The sequence below is a fragment of the Harpia harpyja genome, chromosome 17 (genome assembly GCF_026419915.1).
Source record: "Harpia harpyja isolate bHarHar1 chromosome 17, bHarHar1 primary haplotype, whole genome shotgun sequence".
Lineage (NCBI taxonomy): Eukaryota > Metazoa > Chordata > Aves > Accipitriformes > Accipitridae > Harpia > Harpia harpyja.
In genome coordinates, this window is record NC_068956.1 from 15,061,002 (window position 1) to 15,082,323 (window position 21,322).

The following is a 21,322-nucleotide window of genomic DNA, read 5'->3' on the forward strand; positions in this document are numbered from 1 at the left end:
TTTAAGTGCTGTTCATATGAATGTTCTTATCAGTTTGTTTAAACAGGTGTGATCTTCAAGAAGGATATCTGTAATCAGTTAATAAAAAGTCACGTGAAATATTTATGATTTTTAAGCATGTACAGTGTAACAGAATTATTTAATAGACTAGAATAACAAAATAATTGCTATGGGGAAATAATATGTAATTATTCCATTTTGACATTTAACAGGCTCCTGCACAGATACACTTTCTGTATAGGAAAAAACAATTCTGAAAAGCCTCCCAAGCTCATACTAAAAGAAAATTGGTCAAAATGTGAATCATAATAAACAGTTTACTGCAGACTTCTTTTAGGCTCTTAAGAAGTTGAATATGGAATGAATATCTGAAAGGGTGGATTTATGGATATATTCAGAGAGCTTCTTGCTTGCTCTTGCTAACAGTATTCTTAATCTACCAGTTCTTAGGACAATGTTTATATTGGCTTGTATTGTACTTTGTTTTTCTAAGAAAAAACACTCTATGCACTAGGCAAGAAAAACAGAATAAAAGAAAGCATCGTGTGTTTGGAAGCCATGAGTACTGGTGTACTATTGCATTCTGAAGAGTACCACAAAATTTGTACGTTACTAGTTCTCCTGAGAAGATCATCTTCAAAATAAGGACCTTAGACCTTAGAAATAATACTGACACCCTGGAAAAAATACTTTTTTGTTTGGCAGTATCAGTGCAGCTCTAGAACTGAAGCATTCTAACTGAGATGTAACTGTCTGATTCATTTACAGAGCATTAACCACATAATGATCTCGTCGATCAATATTAGATCCTATTATGGAGGAGAAAAAAACTCCTTAAGAATTGCTGTTATACAAGGGAATAAACAGAGAAGCACATTCCTCCACACCAGTTGGAAACACCTTATCTTCTGCCACAATTAGGTCATTCAGAAGGCGTGTTTTTCTTACTGAATGCCAAAAGTGTATTCTATGTTTTCTTGTATGGCTGAAGCCCTGTCATACAATTGTTCACTCTTCCACAGTAACTTCTTTCTGTTGCCAACTCAGAAGTATGCAGCATGTGGAGAACTTGGGGATCAGTTTCATACTTAATAAGATCAGATTTTTGGAACCTCTTGAAATTGTGGCTTAAAACACTAAAAAGCTGCAAAAACTCAAAGGGACCTTATTGATAATTAATTAAATGTATATGTAGTGGTCACTCTGCTTTGTTTGGGATGGGAACTGATGAAAGGTTTTATGCAAAAATCAGGATTCCAGTTACATGTAAAGTGGCTTCATACCAGGCTCACTTGTATACTCACCTGCCTGGGATCAGTTTTATTAGTCTGCATTTGCTAATGACTCAAGCTGTGTTTGAGTGATCTGGTGGATAGAAAAGTAGGCAATCGTGTAAACTTAAAAGTTCTATAATACTAGATTATTCATGTTGTATGATCTAAATGTATTTTTTGTGTTTTCATGTGTCACTTCAATAATGTAGTGAGCAGCCACATATGGAAGAAGGTGCTTAGAGAACTGCTTATGGAAATTGTTCTCCAAGTGCTTCTTGAGGCCTTGTACTGTAGAGGCAAATGTTGTCTGCCTTCTCCAATGATGCTATTATTGAAGTCCCAATCTGTACATCCTGTCAGGTCATAGCCAAGCTTGTGAATCTGTGAAAAATCTATAGAAAGAATGAACATTTCTTCGGTCAACTTTTTCTTTTTGACAGATCCTTTCTTTCCTTTGTGAATAAAATTAATGAAATTTAGAGGGATTATCTGCTTTCATGATGATAAAGCTGTGCTTGGGGGAAGAATAATAGCTTCTCTTGCTAAATTTTAGATGTTCTTTTAAGGAATACTGAAAATAAAATCTTGATATGTTCAGTGCTCTTAATTCTGGGAAGACTAAGTCTATTTTAGAGAGGGATTGCCAAGGTCTTCCATTTGTAAAGAAATTATATGACACCAGCATTCTTGAAGCTCGCCTCTAATGAAGTATCTCTTTTTTATGGATTAAAAAACCTGAGAAATATTCCTTAATTTTAACTGGATCTCTGAGCTTTTCTTAATCACAGAATCAAATAGGTTGGAAGGGACTGGTGGAGGTCATCTAATCCAACATCCTGCATCCAGCCCAACCTCCTCTTCCTTCTTGATGTTTTTGCCCATGGAACCTGGATACAGTGCCAATGTTGTATTGATATCTTTGTTCAGGATTTTTGGTACTGAGTGAACATTGTATCCTTGCCAGTTTTTATCTCTCTGCCATGATGCTGTAGTGTGCTGTGGTGACACTAACACTCAAAGTGTTATGTATGGAAGCATTAGCACTGCAATACCTCCTGGAAAGATTAAACAATTGCTTAGCTCCATCTTTTGTGGCAAGTACTGTAAAAGACTCTTCTTGTTTGAATGAGGGTATGTTTTATTATAATTCTAAAAATGTCCAAGTTGAAAGTATTTGAAGCAAAAATTACAACTTCCATATTTACTGTATATAAACAAGAGCTATTGATACATCCTAGGAATTTGAAAACACCAACCATCTGTCCAGTTACTTAGGCTCATCATCATTTATGTGTGAACACCTTAAAGATGCCTACCTGTCTTAGTTAAGAGATTGAGTAACTTGACTTTCTCTCCATCCCCAGTAGCTCTCCTTCCATTTTCCTGCAATTAGCATCCGATTGTGAACAGTGTCTCACCTAAAGTAGATGACAAGTCAACTTTTGTATAAATCATAACATTCGCTAGATGTTAGGTAACAGATTTCTTGCCTTCCAGTATATGATGGAAAGAAATAGAGGCAAATAATGTTGAGGTACTGATGGCATTATTCTTGGATGTTGTGCAGACTACTTTCTTGTGCTAAGACTTGGAAGATTTCTTATTTGTCTGCTGCTAATATTAGGGTATTTGCTAGTAAGATCAGCATACTACACAGCTGTTTGTGATAGGTTCCTCTCTATATGCTTACTCATTCCGTATCTGCTGCTTGTTTCTAGCACTGCATGGAGATCCCTATCTGAGAACCAGATACAGCCCTGCTTCCTTGCTACTTTGCTCAGTTGTGCTTTCCAACTTACCTTTCTGTTATCTCTGTGCTGCTTTCTTGGTAGTCCTGCATACCTGGAATGTGCTTTCTGTTAATTGTCTCCATTCTTTTGTCCCTTGTATTTTATGAAGTACCTCTCATACTCTCTGTCCTGTTGCCCCGGACTTACTTCTTATCAACTTTTGAGTGACATTCTGGAAATTCCCCTACTCAGTGAAGAATCTGCAAAGACATATGGCCAGTCTGTCACTGTTTGCTGAATCACTTGGTTTTGTGTCTTTTTTTTTTTTTTCTTTCATCTTTGCTCTTGCTGCATAAAATATAAGCACTTACAGTATTGAATAGTTACTGGGTTTGAAATATTATTTTAGTTTCCTATGATTCTGGTTTTTTAAAAGTTCATCTTAATTGGTGTTTGACACCTTTCATCAGCTTAGTTGGGAAGATTTCCAGTGTTCCAGGACAGTAGTAATTTCTTAGGACACTATTACTATTTTTCAATAAAAGATTTTTTTCAGTCACTTTGCATGTACACCGATACAAAGCTGTGTTACTGTCAGATTTGTGACATTTTCTAGAAAGTAAGGAAGGAAGACATCATTAAAAACAAGTACAGTCTTGAATTCTGTACTCTTGAACTTCCATGATGTTAGTGAAGCTGGAAATTTTACTGAGGACTTACGTTTTGGTTTGTTTTTCTCTTCCCTGTGATATGTCTTTAAATAACAAGATATACTTGTGTTCAAGTCTTGGTAGAAATCATGGGCAATAGTTATTTTAGTTTTAGTGAATCCCAAACACTGCTGTCCCTTGAATTTCTCGTTTCCCATCCCTCTGTGTTATCTAAAGCCCACCTAGATTAACAAGATAAATGACTTGTCCTGGTTTTGTCAAGGGTATTTGTGTTGGGAGGGAGGAGTTGATGTTGGGTTTTAGTTGGGTTTTTGTTGGTTGGTTGTTTGGGGGGGGGAGGTTTGTTTAGTTTTTTTAAACAGAGATAAGGTACTGAAGCCAGCCATTTAGTTTTTGAACATGGCTTTTTTGACCAGTGAAGATATGATCACTGGTATATGGAAACATTTTTGAAAAGTACATTTACAAGATACAGGAAGAAAATAAAAAGATACTTGCAGCAAATTCATAGCTGTATTGTGTCCCTTGGTTTTAATTTGCCTTATTGCTTGGTATTTGGTAGAGAAAATGGTCTGTGATATGTCTTATTCTGAAGAGATCCATTATATGAAAAGTTTTGAGGAGGGCTAGCTGAGATACAGTGAAGAGTCTTTCGAACAAAGTTTCTTTCCCATTTAAAATTTTTGCTTCTGATTGAACTTTTTTTAATCAGTAGTCACAAACAATATTTACTTCCACTAAAATGAGAAGTTTCAGGTATTATATCTGTCCTTTTGTTGTGTTTTACTCACTTGATAGCTCTTTTTACTAGTACTAAGTTTTGCTTTGTTCCTTGTGGTTTAAGTTTTCTGTTAGATTTTTCTTTTACACAATGAACAGAAATTGCTACTGATTTCTTACTCTTCAAAACCAATAACAAAATATTACTGAAGAACTGTCACGCAGATAAGGGAGCTAAGCAGCATGTACAATATTGTAACTTGAAGATTTCAAGTGACAGAAATCAATTTTGGATGCATATATCTCAGTTTTCTTTGAACTGTTGTTACGTTATTGTTAGCAGGAATATTTTACTTCATTAGGTAACAAACCATTGTTATTCACTGGACTACCTTCCAAAAATCTTTGTAATTAATGAACTGACTTCTTTAGTTTATGGCAGTAAATTCAGCATGTAATAACAAATCTTAGCATATTGCCTCTATTTAAATAGGCATCTGTTTCTAGGAAGGCGCTTGTATTTTAAGTAGCTAAAGGTTAGTTCAGATAATCTGTCATGTACCTGTCATTTACTCTGCATCAGTTGCACAGAGCTTTGTTATGGAGTACCATGAGGCTTACAGGTAAAGCAGCACACCTATGCAATGCCATGACTTTAGAAATTAATTCAGGAGAAGGCTTAACCAGCTGTCTAGAGCCATCCTAAACTGGGGCTGAAGACTCCAGCTGAGGAGTTATGTGGTATTTTTTAAGCAAAATACTTTCTTCTTAATAAAATGACTTCTAACTGAGAGGTCTGGTAGACGTGCTCTGGCAAACTGAACTGCAGCAGTTTTAAGACATTAAACTCAGCTGTCTGCCAGAGATTGCCTTAATAATAAGGCAGCAGAACAGGATATGTCTAACATTGTTTTTTCATAATCTAGTAGCTGAAGCGTTGGTGTGGCTACACTGCAAGACGGATCAGACACCTGATCTATCAGAAAAATTATTTTTCAGCTAGGTTGTTTTTTTGACTTGTCTTAGTGTATGGCTGTGCAAGTGCTAGTTCCAGCTGAAGGGAGGGGTAAGAATATGCCGCCTGTAATGATAAGTAAAAAGTCACTTTGGAATTGCCCCTGGATTGTGACCCACAGTGATTAAGAGATCAAAGCACACATCTTCCTTGGTCCTGACTAACAAACTCTGCTTCTTCTAAACATGATTAAATAAAACAGAAAGTTTTGTAAAGTGTTGGCAATTTCAGCTTGGAGTTGGATGTCCTCTAGAAATTATGGAGATGTTCCTTGATCTAATTATTATTTAAGTCTTTGGTATTTCTGATGAGTAGTACACTAAGGTACTACTTTAAAGACTGTCTAGAAAATGCAAGCATGATTGGACATAAATAGGCAAGCTTTATTGAAAGGGAGTCCTGTGTGGCTGGATTTGGGGGGTAAGGGTATGTTGGCTGCCATCAAAATATACAAAAAGTGGAATTCGGCTAGTTTTACTGCAACAGCAACATTGCTGTTGTTCAGCCAGCTTGGGAACTAAGTGCTTTGAATGTTCTTCAGCTTCTGAAATAGTATAGCTTCATTCCTTATTGAAAACCATAGAAGTAAGTGAAATGTGTTTGTGTGGCAAGAGCTGTAGAATTTGTGTTTCACACTCTCTGTTGGTTTAAGTGGGAAATGCTGAGCATTGGTAGCTAGAAGTTACACAGTAGGAAAGATACTTATATGAGTAACTTGAAAATTCAGAAGCTCTGATTCCACTTGCAGCATTTAACAAAATAATTTTGTTGCTTGCTTGTGAATTTAGATCTTTATGGATAAATACCCAGTCTAAAAGTCTATAGAGTAAATCAAATCTGCATTCGTTGCCTTTGGTTTTTACGCCCCTAATTGCTTCAGGACACATTTTGTGTCTGTACAGGAGTTGTAGCTCACTGCAATGGATTTCCTGGAGTCACTGGTGCTGTTTGCAGTTGCAAAATCTAATCACAGAAGTACCAATTGCTAAAGCAATTGCTAAAGCGATTGGTCAGCAGAAGATATGAGTCATGTTGACCTGAGTACGAGATGGCTGTGAATAACAGCTTTTGCTAGAAGCAAACAAAAATTGGTAGAGGGAGGCCATCCAGCTCTGCATGGCCTTCACGATTGCTGACTCCTGCTGACATGTACCTGCCTTACTGGTGCCCTGAGACACCTCGGCTGGGCAGTTGCGGTACTGGAGCCATGGGCAGAGAGATAGCAAGAGGAGTATGAAGCAGTGGCACAGCAAAGGACTGCAAAACCAGATAAGAAGCCAGACTTTATTTACAAATGTCTACTCCAATTTATGCTGCCTTATCTGCGCTTGCAATGCTCTGCGTAGCGTCGAGTTCTTTGGCAAGTGTATACAATACAATTAATTATCACTCTATCAGTATCACCTCTTAAATTAATTTTGTTGGTTTTCATGATTGCAACACTGAATGATTTATTCTTCCCCTTTACTCTTCACTAATTGCATAATTCCTCATTGCTGAACTCGTCTTCATCTGTCCATGTTTTCCCTGTTTCTTTTGTACATATACTGTAACTTTGTGGCCCTCGAACAAGAATGTAAATACTTGGTCTGAAGAAATAACTGGTGCTGTAAGTCTGCCCATAAGTGTTGTGGTCTTCTCTTTCCCCTAATACTTCTCTCCCATCCCAGCTGAATGAAGCCTGTGGATCATTTGATAGTTGGGCAGTGTTTGGGGGCAGAAATGTTACAATTGGACCTTTTAAAGTAAATTTACCAAAAAAACCCCAATTATAAGGTTATATCAATTCAAGTTGAGTAGCATATCATATGTTTAATACAGTAAGCACGTGATACGTGAGTTGCACAAGGGAGTCTTTTACCTTTCCTCAAAAGCGCGATGAAGATAAAAATGCGCTGAAAAGAGTAATTTTATAAAGTTAATTTGGACATGGTGTGAATGACCTGGAACTTCATGTAAAACTTAATCTGTATGCAATTATTTTAAAAAAATTGATAAGGTCAGCCAGATAAATTACACAATGCTGACCTTATTTTTAAAATTACTTTGCTTAAGGAGATGAGAGATCATTTTGGTCTTTATGTAATAACCAAAATTCAGCTTTTGTGTTAACAATAGGAATGCTAAGCTTTTATTTTCCCAGAGGTACTTAAAAAAAGTTTGACATACTTACAAAAAGAGGATGAGATCAAGTTATAGAAATCTAAGCCAGGATTTTGTCATGGTTTTATTTTTGCCTCCAGACTTTAAGTACTTCTAATAAAGGATATATTTTAAAGCATGAACTAAAAGCCTGGAGTTCACATTGCTCTGTTTGGAGCTGGGAGAGGCTTGTACACTCCCATAGGTTTTTTTTAAGTATAGGAAAGGCATAACTTTTTTTATTGAAAATCAGTTTTATAAGGAAGAAGAAATGAAAAGACCATTCTCCAAGCAACACAACTTTAGCTTCCATTACATACACCTTTTAGGAAGAATAGTCAATACACTCTTCAGGGCTTGTAGAAAACTTTGCTTATCTTATGGAATGATTAAAAATTGCTCTGTATTTGTTTCTGAAGAGCTCGTCTTTTTTGGTAATTCCTTTCTCTTTCAGACTCCCCAGATAGAAATTTATTACTGGAATGACTAATGGAATAACATTCTTTCTAGGCAGAAGTGCTGTAGTTCTGCCTCCTGAAAAAGTAGCAGTAATGCTACTTACAAATAGTTAAAAGTAGTTGTAGTTTTGCACTTTTAGCAATGTTGTTGAAACAAGGATAAAAGTAGTACTAATATTAAAAAGCCTTATTTTACTATGTTGTATGTGCCAAAGAATAAGCAAAATACAGTTCTCTCTCCTGGTTTAATACATCTCTTTTTAGTGGGCCTTCAGTGAAATGTGATTTTTCTTTTTTTAGCTGGCTAGTATCTGAGCTACATTTGTTTTTACCCTACTATTTAAGTTCATATATTGACGAAACTTCAATCTCTCCTACCTTCTAAGGATTTAGAAAAAGCAAAGGTAACTTTCCCATTTTTCCAAGTTGCTTATTCCTTTGTAATGACCTTTTTTCTTAAGGTACAGAAGAGAAATTTGTGTGTGTTTTCTTTCCTGGTGTCAGTAACTCTTGAAAAGGGCACCTGCATGGATTTCTCTTCTCTCTCCTTCCTTGCCCCCTGCCCCTTTTTGTTTTAAAAACTATTGCATCAAGAGGCAGTGCTGATTGGAAAGACCAGGCCTATCACACAATGAGATATTATGTCACTTTAGTGCTTTACATACAGAAATGACTCTGTGTTGATTTTGCTTTGTCATCACTCTTTGGGGCACTGGTGTGTGATTAAGCTCTTTCCACAGGCTACTGGCACTTTTGGCCCTGCTTCTTCATCCTAGTCAGGGACTGCAGCCCAAGGAAATAAAAACACAACACACAGATCAAAGCAAGAGGGAAGGGGAAAAGGACAGAGCATTCTTGCCACAGTGAGGCAGTTGTAGCTATGTAAGAGCAGAGCACTCACTGATTGACAGCTCTGCTATCAGAGTGGAGAAGAAAGGTGTGCTGTATTCCAGGTATGAACCCAAGGCTGAAAACGTTCCAGAAGTGGTGGTGCAAAATCAAGTTGTTTGGTTTGGTTTTTTTTCCTTCCTTCCTCCTTTTTCATTGGACAACTAGCAAGATAGAAATATTTAAAAGTAGCTACATGACATGAAGGCAGTTTCTCAGAGATGCGAAGGCTCAGGTGACATTGGGAAGAATATTAGTCTCCAGAGGAATGGCATAAAGATTGTGGTGTGATTGAGCAGTTCTTGAGCCATCTCTGGGATGGCTGCTCTAAGACCTTCTGCCTTCCTCAGATCACCATTTGGGAAGCATTCCAGGAAAGAAAATTTTTTTGGGGGGTTTTTTTGTTTTTTTCCTAAATGGATTGAGTCCACCTGTATATCAACCTTCTTGTATCAAGGCTGATGTGACTGATATAATTTTGTAAACTTAGCTGTAAGACCTCATAATATAGCCTTTGCACTTGGCTTTATTACATAAGCAAATGAAAATCATACGGATAAGCCTATAGAAATGATTAAAAGGTGCCTACCGTCCTGTGATCTGAAAACAAGGAGGAGTATTATTACTGTTTATTAGAACAGTGGCCAAGTAAGTGATGGTGAGCAGAGGACTGGATTTACTTGGAGTAGGCAATTGGGTGTGATGAACACAAAACCCAGTGGTATGTTTGTACACTTTCTGCAAAGGTGTAATCAACTGGAGTGAGAAAACCTTCTAGTACAACTGGAGTGAGAAAACCTAGTACGAGACATGAAACTTGATATTAAAGGAATATGTAGAATAATAATCCACAGGAATGGGATTGAAGCATATGCAGATTAGAAAAGGAAAAAAAAACAGGTGGTAGGGAAGCATTCAATATTTGGCACAATCTGCCAGAAAATAAAATAGCCTTAGACTTTTTTTAAAAGAAATCACTTTGAAGAAGAATTGGAGAAAGATCATTTTTATATATTAAAAGTCTACAGTAGTCCTTAGGCTCTTAATTTAGAATGGATGAAGACTTCTTATTTTACAAGTGAGAAATATTGAGTATTGTCAAGACTGACAGGATTGGTTTTGCCTGAGATTAGCTTCCCAGGCACAGCCTGGAAATCACATACTACTAATTAATAAGGGTAACAAGATAGTCAATAGATTTCTTTACCAGTCTCTACATTAACAAAGCACAGACTTGGTGAGCCATTGATGATATTTTAGGAGAGCTGCTTGAAGAAAGTTATTCTATTTTTCACATGTGTAACTCATGGATTACCTATTTAAAAAGGGAGAGAGGGGGCACTGGAAATTATGTAAAATGCTGCTTATCTCCATCCACCTTTAATTTTGTGCATATTAAAACTTACTTTCATTAAATAGTAATGACAAGCTTTATGGATAGATTGATTCAAGTTGGTGCACAGTCAGATGTGTAAAAACATATGCAGTCTAGGTTCATAACTTCAGAAGTGCAGCATCTTAGTTTTACTAAGAAATTGCTTTGAAGAGCTTTAAGATTTATGTGTGGGACAAATCACTGATTTGATCAGTTAGAAATTTCAAAATGCATGCCTCAAACAGGAGGAGTGAATGGGAACTTGTAGGGAAAGACTTTAAACTTTGCTGAATGAAACAAGCAAGGTAAGGAAACCAGGGACTAAATCAGAACTTAAAAGAAATGGGAAAAAAGTGCTAGTCAGCAGAGCTAGACAGACATATCTTAGGGGTCATATACTGTTAACAATTCTTTTTTCGATCTTAAGAATAGACTTAGCAAAAGGATATTGAAGTGAACTAGAAAAGATTTATGTAAACATACAGATATTTATGTCCATAAATATATTTACAGTGAAGTCTCTGTAATACTGGGCTTGACTGGTGGAACTTTCATTGTCATTGAAGCCAGTAAAAATTCTTGGTTTTTCTTCAGAAACTTATTGAAATCTTGTAACTGCAAACAGTAAAAGCATCAATTACCTATAATGTCATGTGTTTATGTATCTGAAAAGTGTATTCAAATGCCTAACATGATCTTTCTTTCTCCCCTCCTCCTGTTCTAGGAATTGGCTCTCCGTAGCCAGCTTCCAACAATGGAACAAGACGGTGGATCTCAAAATCCTGTGTCATCTCCTGGAATGTCTCAGGAACTGAGAACAATGACTACAAATAGTTCTGATCCCTTTCTTAACAGGTTTGTAGGAGTAGCTGCTAGAGGGGAAAAAAATTGATTTAGAATTCTGTTTGGTGCATGTAATAGTTTATTTTGAACATCTGTCTGTGCCAAAAGCCACAGCTGTAAATGAATCTTTCCTTAAATGGCAAGTCTAGTAAAAGTTGAGGATTAAAAGCTGTCTCCTGTGGGAGGAAGTAGTCTGTTCAGACTTGTAGGAAGGTTTTTTATTCAAAGTCATAACATGTTTGCCTCTGCATAATCTGTTGACTAACAGTCACTTCAAATTACTGACTCAGAAGAATTTGTGAATAGCTTGCTATGAGATCAAATGAACTGTTGAGGCACATTTAGGACTACACATTGAGGTTCATTTTAAGGTTTCTCCATTCACCCTTCCCCTCCACTTCAGGTATTTAGTTTAGCAGTATTTTTACTCTGTTAATGTTAGGTCTGCAAACAGTGACATGTTTCATTTTAAATGCTGTATTATTTTGAAGTGGGTCTTCTAATTCAGGATTTAGATTTTTACAGTATAGACTAGTCTTTTCCATATAAATTTTTCCTTAATCCCTCTAATTTGGAGTGTTTGTTTTGTTGGAAATACTGTTCTAATTACAGCTTGAAAATACTTCATACTAACCATTACAGCTTTGGAGAAACTTCTGCAGCTTGAGATAAATTGTATCTGTATTTTTTGCTTAGCATGCTGGAAAGAAAAGGTAAAAATGGTAGAACAGTCAAATCTCCAAGCCACAAACTTTTAATTAATGGCATAAAAATCTACTGACCTTTCAGCAGTATCAAGTAGTTGATCTTAAGTTGGAGTAGTTAATTTTGTAGTTCTTCATTGGACTGTATTTTCCCAGCATTCTAAACTGATATCAACTCAGTATCGCCTACCATAAAAGGGAAAAATTATGTATTCTGTCAGAGTTCACTGCTTTTCTGCATTACCTTGAAATGTTAGCCTAACTTTAGGATGCTTATTGTAAGTGCTCATGAAATATAACAACATACTCGTCCTTCTCTTTAATGGTACATTATTATACTCGTGGAAAACCCCATAAAATTCATCTTGATTCTTTCAATGTAAATCTTTACTTCCATGGGTTTTGCCACCTATACAGTTTCAAACCTGCTTGTAAGGTAATAAGTCCACGTCATGTTAGAACTGGCATGATTTTGGAGTAGGGCAAGCTTAAATACCTGCCATAATTTTAGATGCTGAAAACAGTTAAAATCTTTGTAAACCTTTGCTGCAATTATAAATCCCTTCCCATGTTCTGTTAAATAACTTAATGTTGCTAGTATCACACACTTAGGTTCTTCATCCCTAAAGATGTACTGTCATTCCGTGTAACTTTTCCAGTTACTGATATTCCATCAGCTTAGCTTAAGTTTGTTTCATTTTCTGCCTTTTGCAGGAGATGTCTCCGTCATTTCATATACTCTATCCTCACTCTAATTCTCAAAATTAGTAAAGTTCCCTGGAGATGGTGCACGAACATAGCCTTCATCTTGCCAGTGGAATCTGTTGTCATTCATATAGTTTAGGTTATGTAAATAACATCTGTTGCTCTTAAGCTTTTTCGCCTACTGCATGAAGTATTGTCTGTGCTAGTGTTATGTGTGCTACTGTGAGAGCGAGAAAAAAAGTTTCTGTCTCAAGGTGCACAGTGCTTTGTATATATTGGAGAAAACTAAGTTAAAAAAAAAAAAAAAAAAAGCCTTGCACATGGAGAAGAAAGTAATGTTTTGTTATTAAACTCTCCCTAAGGAAGTAAGAGGTATTTCCAAATTTTGGATAAGCCCTTCAGGAAGACTTACCTCCTCCACAGACAAATCTGATTAGAAAACTTCATTTCTTGTTAGAGGGAGGGATTGTCCTCCATGGAATTAATCCTTGGATCTGGTGTGAGTCTTAACTGTGCTGGCCCTGTCCCAAGGAATAAAAAGGACAAGAAATCTTAAAACTGACCTGCTGTCCTATGAGAAGCCTCTGTAGATGGATGATGGCCTTGATGTGTTATAGTAACATACTAGCTTGAATTTCTGGAAGGCTGTTGGCATCATACGTTGAGCCCAGGTATATTTTGAAATTTGTTCTTAAATGATATAGAATACTCACATCTTCAAAACCTGTTGTTTGACCCAAAAGAAACATCTTCAAGTTTCAAATGGCCATGGCAGTGGACTAACGCAGTTTATCCATTGTGAGTCTACACACATGAAATATAAAATGATGGATCTTTACCATTAATTAGAAACAGGAAAACGAAAAGCTAGAAAAGGCAAATTCACGTTGCCTGTAATTTTTTGGCAGGTTGATAATTAGCAAGGACTATTTTCTGTAAAGTGCAAAAAGATACTACTTGCCTAATTGCAAATATGTTTAACTGGGCTTTTTTTGTAGCCCTTACCCCATGCAAAATACTGAAAACCCGTACCTGACTTGAGTTCACAATATCTTAATTTGCATTTTGGTTTGAGCATTGTCCCTCCTAGGTAATTTTATGTACATTACCACACTTAATTCTGGCATGTGGATAAGGGAAAGGAATTTTAAAAAAGGAATTTGTGGATATGTGTTGCTATCTCTGAATTGGATGCAGCAGTCCAGTAGTTGTGCCCTAAAGATCTCCTTGATGTCCATTATGTTAAAGTTCAGACTTAGAGAAATACTTCTTTCTATGTTTATAGGGTATATATAAGTTCCTGGTGAGACAGTCCTCCTAACTTTGGTACCCAAAGTTGAATATCCAAAGCTTAGGTAGTTGAATATTTTCCACTGCCTACATAATCAGAACATCCGAAAAATCTCAGAAAATAATTGCTACATTGGAACAATTTGAGAAAATATACAGTAGTGTTTTCATTTATGTAGTCAATCTTCTGCCTGCTGTCTTCAGTACTTACTGTCATTGTGGTATATTTTATTTTTTGAATGGGACATCCAGCAATGCAGAGACTTCATTAGACTATTTCACCTTTTAGTTTGCCACTCTGTTTATATGTTTTCGTCTATTAGATTTATATTGGTAGTGATGGTAATTCTCCATTTAACTCCTAAATTGGGATTTCTTTTGTATACACATATTCTAACAAGTATTAATTGAAGAAGCATCCACTCAATTTTGAGTAATGCAGTTTAGCTGCGTGTGGTAATTTTGGGTGGTGTGACTACTAAATGAAGAAATCCTTGTTGAAGAAAGAGGAAATGTGTATTAAAGAGTGATTTGAAGAGAAGGGCTGGACATTCCAAGTGTGAGAGCAGCAGCCAAAAAGCTGCCTCTACTAGAGTGATTTAGTTCAGCATAGTCTCAGTTCTGTTTTTAGTATTTGGTCCCACGAAGTAAACCAGCATTTTTTCACATAAGTTTTAAATAGCTTAATTATTAGGATTGTTATCAAATGTGTGGTGATACTATTTTTAAATCAATCTAAAAATAAAATAAATATTTATGATTTAACTATAAAGAAATGGTAGGTTTTCTTTCTTGTATGGCAAAGATGTCTTTGTGAAATCTAGTATATATATATATATATATGGCTGATGGCGTTATACTTGCATCCGATATTGAATAGCTATTCAACCATCATCTGTTTGGCTCTTCATACTTGACAAAAAGGCATACGCTATATGTTTCATGAGCACGTTATGGGAAGGATCAGTTTGTCTTCAAATGCTAATTCAAACAGTAAGTCAAGTTGATCTTCATTTAGTATTCAAGCTGGAAAATCAGTAAGGATTCTCAGTGAATGCTACCACAACCTGAAGAAATACAGATTTTGAAAATATTTTGTGAAGCTTGGGTATTAGGAGATGCAGGGGGAGGGAGGTAATGGTATATTTCTACAGCTGCTTATGCAGGCCACAGTTCCTGCCAGCAAACCTGCTCCAGCGTGGGCTCCTCTCTCCACGGGGCCACAGGTCCTGCCAGGAGCCTGCTCCAGCGCGGGCTTCCCACGGGGTCACAGCCTCCTTTGGGCACCCACCTGCTCCGGCGTGGGGTCCTTCCCCAGGCTGCAGGTGGAGATCTGCTCCCCCGTGGACCTCCCTGGGCTGCAGGGGGACAGCCTGCCTCACTGTGGTCTTCCCCACGGGCTGCAGGGGAACCTCTGCTCCGGCGCCTGGAGCGTCTCCTCCCCCTCCTTCTGCACTGACCTGGGGGTCTGCAGGGGTGTTGCTCTCACATCTTCTCACTCCTCTCTCCCAGCTGCTGTGCAGTGTTCGTTACCCTTTCTTAAATACGTTATCACAAAGGTACCACCACTGTCACTGACGGGCTCAGTTTTGGGCAGCAGCAGGACCATTTTGGAGCCAGCTGGAACCATCTGTGTTTGACATGGGGTCAGTTCCTGGTGTCTTCTCACAGAAGCCATCCCTGCAGCCCCCCTGCTACGAAAACCTTGCTATGTAAACTCAATACACTGGCCTACTTCCCTCCCTGCTCTCCCCCCCGACCCCATCCCAAATTGCGCGCTGCAGCTTTCTTGGTCTTCCTCGCTCTTCCTCGCTCCACTGGCAGTAAGATGGCAGTAATGCAGTGAATGCATGTAAGGCCCCATGCCATCACTGTTTTGTTAACTGTTCCATCAACAAGATTGTTCTGAACAGGGTTTGTTTACAGGATGGCTTCTGTACCAGTATTTGATTTATATTAGGGCGCGCTCTTGCCATGACATGTATGACTGAACTAGTAGTAATGCAACAGTGGGAAGCAATTGAAAAATCATTAAAGGAGTTCCAACTATAGCTCTTATTTATAACAGCAGTGACCTAAAAATACACTTCAGTGGTAGGTTAAACATGGGCACATTAGTAGTTAGAAATACTTTTTTATCCTTACAGAAGTGTGAAGGGCTATGCCGTTATTATTGTTTTTATAATAATTAGGGACTATCTGTGATATGCTTCCAATGGTTTGGAAAAGGTCTGCATAAAATAAAACGCAGGTGTCTCACACAGACAAAGGCTTCAGATTTTGATTAGAATAGAGCATTTCTCCTGACAGCAATGTTTTCAAAGCCCTTGAATTGGTTCAAAAACAAGCATTTATTTTAATTTCTTCAGTACTCTACCCTCATTTTTTTCCTCCCTTTCTTCTGTTACAGTGGAACATATCACTCCAGAGATGAAAGCACAGATAGTGGACTTAGCATGAGCAGTTACAGTGTCCCCAGAACCCCCGATGACTTCCTGAACAGTGTTGATGAGATGGATACAGGTCTGTTTTTGTGTACAGCCTTAATGCATGTTTTACAAATATACTTGTGTCCATTTGCAATGAAAACAAGCAACTCTGAGAAGCTGTGATAATTTTTGCATTGTTTTTCTACCTTCTTCTATTTCTCTAATAGAAATATTATGGATAGATTTGTGAAAAACATAACTTGTAATCAACTCTACTGAGAGGATGGGTGATTGCTCATAAATAGTATCACTCCTGTTATATGGAATTTGAGTGTCCATTTGCTTTTTTAAGTAATATCATTTGTTCAGAGCTAAGAATAGTACCTCGTCCAGTGTTGCTAATACTGCTGCAAAACAATATTTGACTCAGTATTGTCTTTTTCTTTTAAGAGTAAAAATTAAAATATGCTAAATGACATCAAAGATATGTAGAGATTTGGGTCAGGAGGTGAAAAGGTTGAAACAAAGGCATGTTCTTTGTACATCTGCACGCAGTCAAGTCATCTTTGGTTTTTGTGATGGATTTCTATGAATCATGTTGCTTGTATGATGCAAGAGATATATGATTAACCTTTAACCAGTCGTCCTGATAAATTGTGGGTTTGGTACTTCCAGTATATTTAATATCCATCTTGCTTTGTGTTATAACTAGGTGACAGTATCAGCCAAAGTAACATACCGTCCCATCAGAACCGTTTCCCAGACTACCTTGAAGCCATTCCAGGGACAAATGTGGACCTTGGGACACTGGAAGGAGATGGGATGAATATAGAAGGAGAAGAACTGATGCCAAGTCTGCAAGAGGCTTTGAGCTCTGACATCCTTAATGACATGGAATCTGTCTTGGCAGCCACCAAGCTAGATAAAGAGAGTTTTCTTACTTGGTTATAGGGGCCTCAGGGAGACTGAATTCTAAATCTGTGAAGGATCTAAGGAGATTAGGACATCTGTATCTGAAGTTCAGAACAAGCCAGTGTGGCACACTTTGGCTTGTGTTCAGAAAAAGTAAATGAACAGATATTCAACAAGATTCTTTCGTTTTGCTCTTCCTTGTCCATCGCTGCTGTTATATATTGCTGACTTTTTTCCACAGTTGACTCTGAAGAACAGACATCTTCTTGATCTTTTTCTATTGCTGTTGCAACTACTGTTCAAGGGGGGTAGGGAGGGGTGATGAGCCTATTTGGATGACGAATGCCATTCCTTTTGTCCTAGTGTGCGCTTGCATATCATTTTATCTAAGTACTCAGATTTGAGAGTTAATTTCTGCATGTCACTGCTTGTAGTTTGCTCAGCTAGTTGTCTCCTGCTGCCTGTGGCAAGTGGTAAAACATGACATACTGGGGTGACAAGCCAAAAATGATGTATCTGGTCAAAAGAAGTCAATACTGATTTGGAGATATGACTTAAAGGAGGGCTGAAGACTGTTTGGCATTAAGTGTTTCTACTAGTAGCTCTTTCATTAGTCACAAAGTGCTCTTGTTCATATTTTATGTTATAGTAAATCATGAGTCATTTTACATAGAAACATATATGAACTTTGATTGTTGCCACATATTCTAGCCTAACTTTTGTTTGTCAAAAATAGTTTGATTATTTTTGTTAGTTGGTTTAACTGTAGCTGTAGGATGGGAAGTAATTATAGGTGTTCTTTTTTTTTTTTTAATAGTGAAATCTAAGGGTTTTTTCCTGGTTTCACATAGTCTTATTTAAATCTGAATTGTCTGCTTTTTTATACTTAAAACATGCCTATTGTAGCCTGATAAGCTAGTGAGTACATAAACCAGTATGTTTTGCCTGTAACTTTTTTATTTTTTTTAAAGGCTAGCTTTGAATGTAATCCATTAGAATTCATGACCAGTGGCTTATTTTTCATGTTTATTTGCAAGATTTTGAATTAGAATCTTATTGCAGCAATGTAAAAGTTAGAATCCTAAGTGTTGTATGTACAATTTTAAAATGCATTTTAAAGTAGCAGAAACCATTTTAAAATGACAGATACATCTAATCTCTCTTCTGGTTTTCAGTTTTGATATCTAAGTGAGTTTAGATTTTAAAATCCTTAATGGGAAAAAAAATTATGAAAAGTTTCTCTTAAGTTAGCATGGAAAAAGTCTGAACTGTTAATATCACTCTAAGTTGCAATGAAAAGGCTAGAACACCAAAAAAAAAAAAAAATCCTCGAGAAAAACTCCTAAGTGTAATAGTTATCAAATTCTGTTTGGTGAAAAATAAGCCCTGGACACTATATGTAGAAGAATGTAAAGATATGTGTTAGATGGTGACATGAGCAGGTAATGAAGTGTATATTAGTAGTAGAGCTTAGCATGGGGTAGAGGTGAATATGAATTATCTTTATTTTAACAGGAAAAGATGTATCACTAAGTTGTCTGCAGGAGTTGACACAGTTTCCAAAGAGTATTTTTAAATGAACAAAATGAGCATGAATCAAACTTTCAGTATAAGCTATGAAGTTTTGTGGGGCTTTTGTTTTTTTCTGATGAAAAATAGTGTCACCAGTTAACACCTGTATAATTAAGGGCCTGTCACCATTCTCAACATGAGCCTTTATTTTCAAGGGTGTATAAAATGGCTATAAAGATACTGTAAGCGTGAAACTTGGTTTTGAAAAAAATCTCAGCTAGCAGGGACTTCTCCTGGGGAGAGATTTTTTGGGTTTTTTTTTGTTTTGTGGTTTTTTAAAGACATTGATTATTTTTCAAGTTTGGAACGAACCAGCAAAACAAAACAACAAAAACCCCCATATTATTATCATTTGAGTTTTTTTATGCTTCAGAAGTAGTTCTGTTTTGGGATAATATAAAGAATGAAAACTCTGAACCAAGTCTCATTTTAAAAACTGAAGCAGCAGAGGCAGAGATGTGAAATTTGCCACTACAAATCTACATTTACTACTTTACGTAAGGATCTTAGTGTTTGAAATACATAAAATTGTTTGCGACTTGTTATGGGATACAAGCAGGTTTTAAAATACCAATTTTCAAAACACATCCACAATGACAAATACATTCTGCTACACCAATAATTCAGCGATTAATAGGCCACTTATATTGTGCAATGACACAGTAGCTCCTAAAGCAGTTTATTGTGTCCAAGATAGGGATTTTAGTAGCATTTTTACAATTTCATTATGAATTCTTCTTTTTCTTCCCTTCAGGAAAAAAAGACACTAAGTTGTTATAACTTGAATGGTCTGACATAAAACCACAACAGCAAGGAAATTCAGAGTTGATTCCATTTCAGTTGTCTTCCACAGTTGTATCCAGGTATAATAGCACATACGATGCACTGAGTGCAAACTCCTGACATGCTGTACCTTGCTACAACAGGGATGAGTACAGAACAAATTTTCTTTCCTTGCTTCTGTGTGTTTGTCACAGCTTTAATATATGAATGTTTTCTTCTCATTGTAGAAACACTAAATGGCTTATACTGTATTTGGGTAGCACTGCTTAGGGTAGATACTGACAAACTGGGAATCCTTGAACTGCTCTAACATGAATTATGTTTTGTGATACTTATTTTAATTGATTTTAATACATTTCCGTTCTCTCATTTATTAGGAAACATACCATAGAGATGCTGTACTGTTGGCAATCAACATTAATCTGGATTTTTTTTTTTTTTTTTTTTTAATTCTGCAAATGCATTGTTTGATGAAGTGGTTAAAATTGTTTGAAATGCGAAAGTGTTTTGGGTAGTATTTTATACTGATGTATATATTGAAACAGAAATCATTGTAATAATTGTAGTAGCTTTTAGTTATAAATACACTACATGCAGACAGATGGGGCTGTACAGTACTGTGCTGTTCAACACCTGCGCAGGGCTACGGCTTGGAAACAGGCTGCAGTGTCAGTAAACCATACGGATCAAATATTGTACCGTTCAGTGTTGGCGCTCACCAATGCAAAAGGAGGAGAGACAATTTCAACATGATTAACACTACATAGCTTTCACACATCTGGTAAATTAGTACTAAAGTGACCTTTTCACTTACAAGCATGTTTTTTATACAAATTAACAGGTTTGCCTGTGTAAAATAATTTGTTTTCTGTATCTTGGAAAAAATACTCTCCACATTTAGAATGTTGTATGTTAGAGAACTCTTAAATGCACCCTTGTCAAAAATTATATATATTAGTTACCAATGTTACTTTTAGATATGAGCATGACTGTAAGTTAGGTACTTAAGTACATTCTGTTACATTATTTTTCTTTATGTAATACTTTTTCAGTTGTTTTATTTGGTATAAATATATACTTTGTGCTTAAACATCTTTGTTTGTTTTTAACATTCAACAGTATGTAAAGATACTGGTTTCCTTCAGTAAGATGGATGCATTGAATTGTTGGAATTCCTATTGTAGTATGTCTGTTCTCGTCCCCCTTGTCACTGCTTTTGTAGTCATAAACTCCAGTCCTGCAAACATTGTGTACAAGCTCACCTAAGAGACAAGGGAGTCCCACTGAAGTCAGTGAAGGCTTAACGTTAAAGTATGCATCTCTGTGTTTTCAATAACGAAGAGACAGTGACTCTACTGAGCCTCATACAGTTTGTATAAAACAATACTTTAATTGCATATGGCACTATAGTGAGAGCTGGTAACAGAACATCTGTTATCTACTATAAGAAAGCATCCACTTTTTGCAGATATGCTTGCAATGTTCAGGATCTTCCCACGTAGCAGATACGTTTTTGGGTAACTCTAAGTTTATACAATAATTTGTGGCAGACTATCAATAAAGACACGCTATTTTCCTTTCCAAGTTTTGGCTTATGAATTGTGAAATATGTAATGACATACCTTGAAAGTGTCTGAAGATTTTAGTTTTAATGAATCCTATCAAGATTTTTTTATTTTGACCTTCTGTAAAACAGAAATTCTGAAACGTGTTTTTTTAATGTAATGCAATTCATCATGGCTGAAGTCATACACTATTTGCATTTTAGCAGTTCCAGAGTTACTACTATTGAGCACTGAAATGCCTCAACC

At 36.6% G+C, this 21,322-nt stretch overlaps 1 protein-coding gene across 8 annotated transcripts in view; it reads left to right on the plus strand.

Annotated features, from left to right (window-relative positions):
* YAP1 (Yes1 associated transcriptional regulator) overlaps positions 1 to 21,095 on the plus strand; it is a 96,784-nt gene extending 75,689 nt beyond the window's left edge. For all 8 annotated transcript variants that reach the window (XM_052812604.1, XM_052812606.1, XM_052812605.1 and 5 more), the window contains 3 exons: positions 10,998 to 11,128; positions 16,226 to 16,338; positions 16,957 to 21,095. In XM_052812604.1, coding sequence (XP_052668564.1) covers positions 10,998 to 11,128; positions 16,226 to 16,338; positions 16,957 to 17,195 — 483 coding nt within the window. In that variant the 3' untranslated portion in view covers positions 17,196 to 21,095. The remainder of the gene's footprint in view (positions 1 to 10,997; positions 11,129 to 16,225; positions 16,339 to 16,956) is intronic.
* Positions 21,096 to 21,322: the final 227 nt, after the last annotated feature.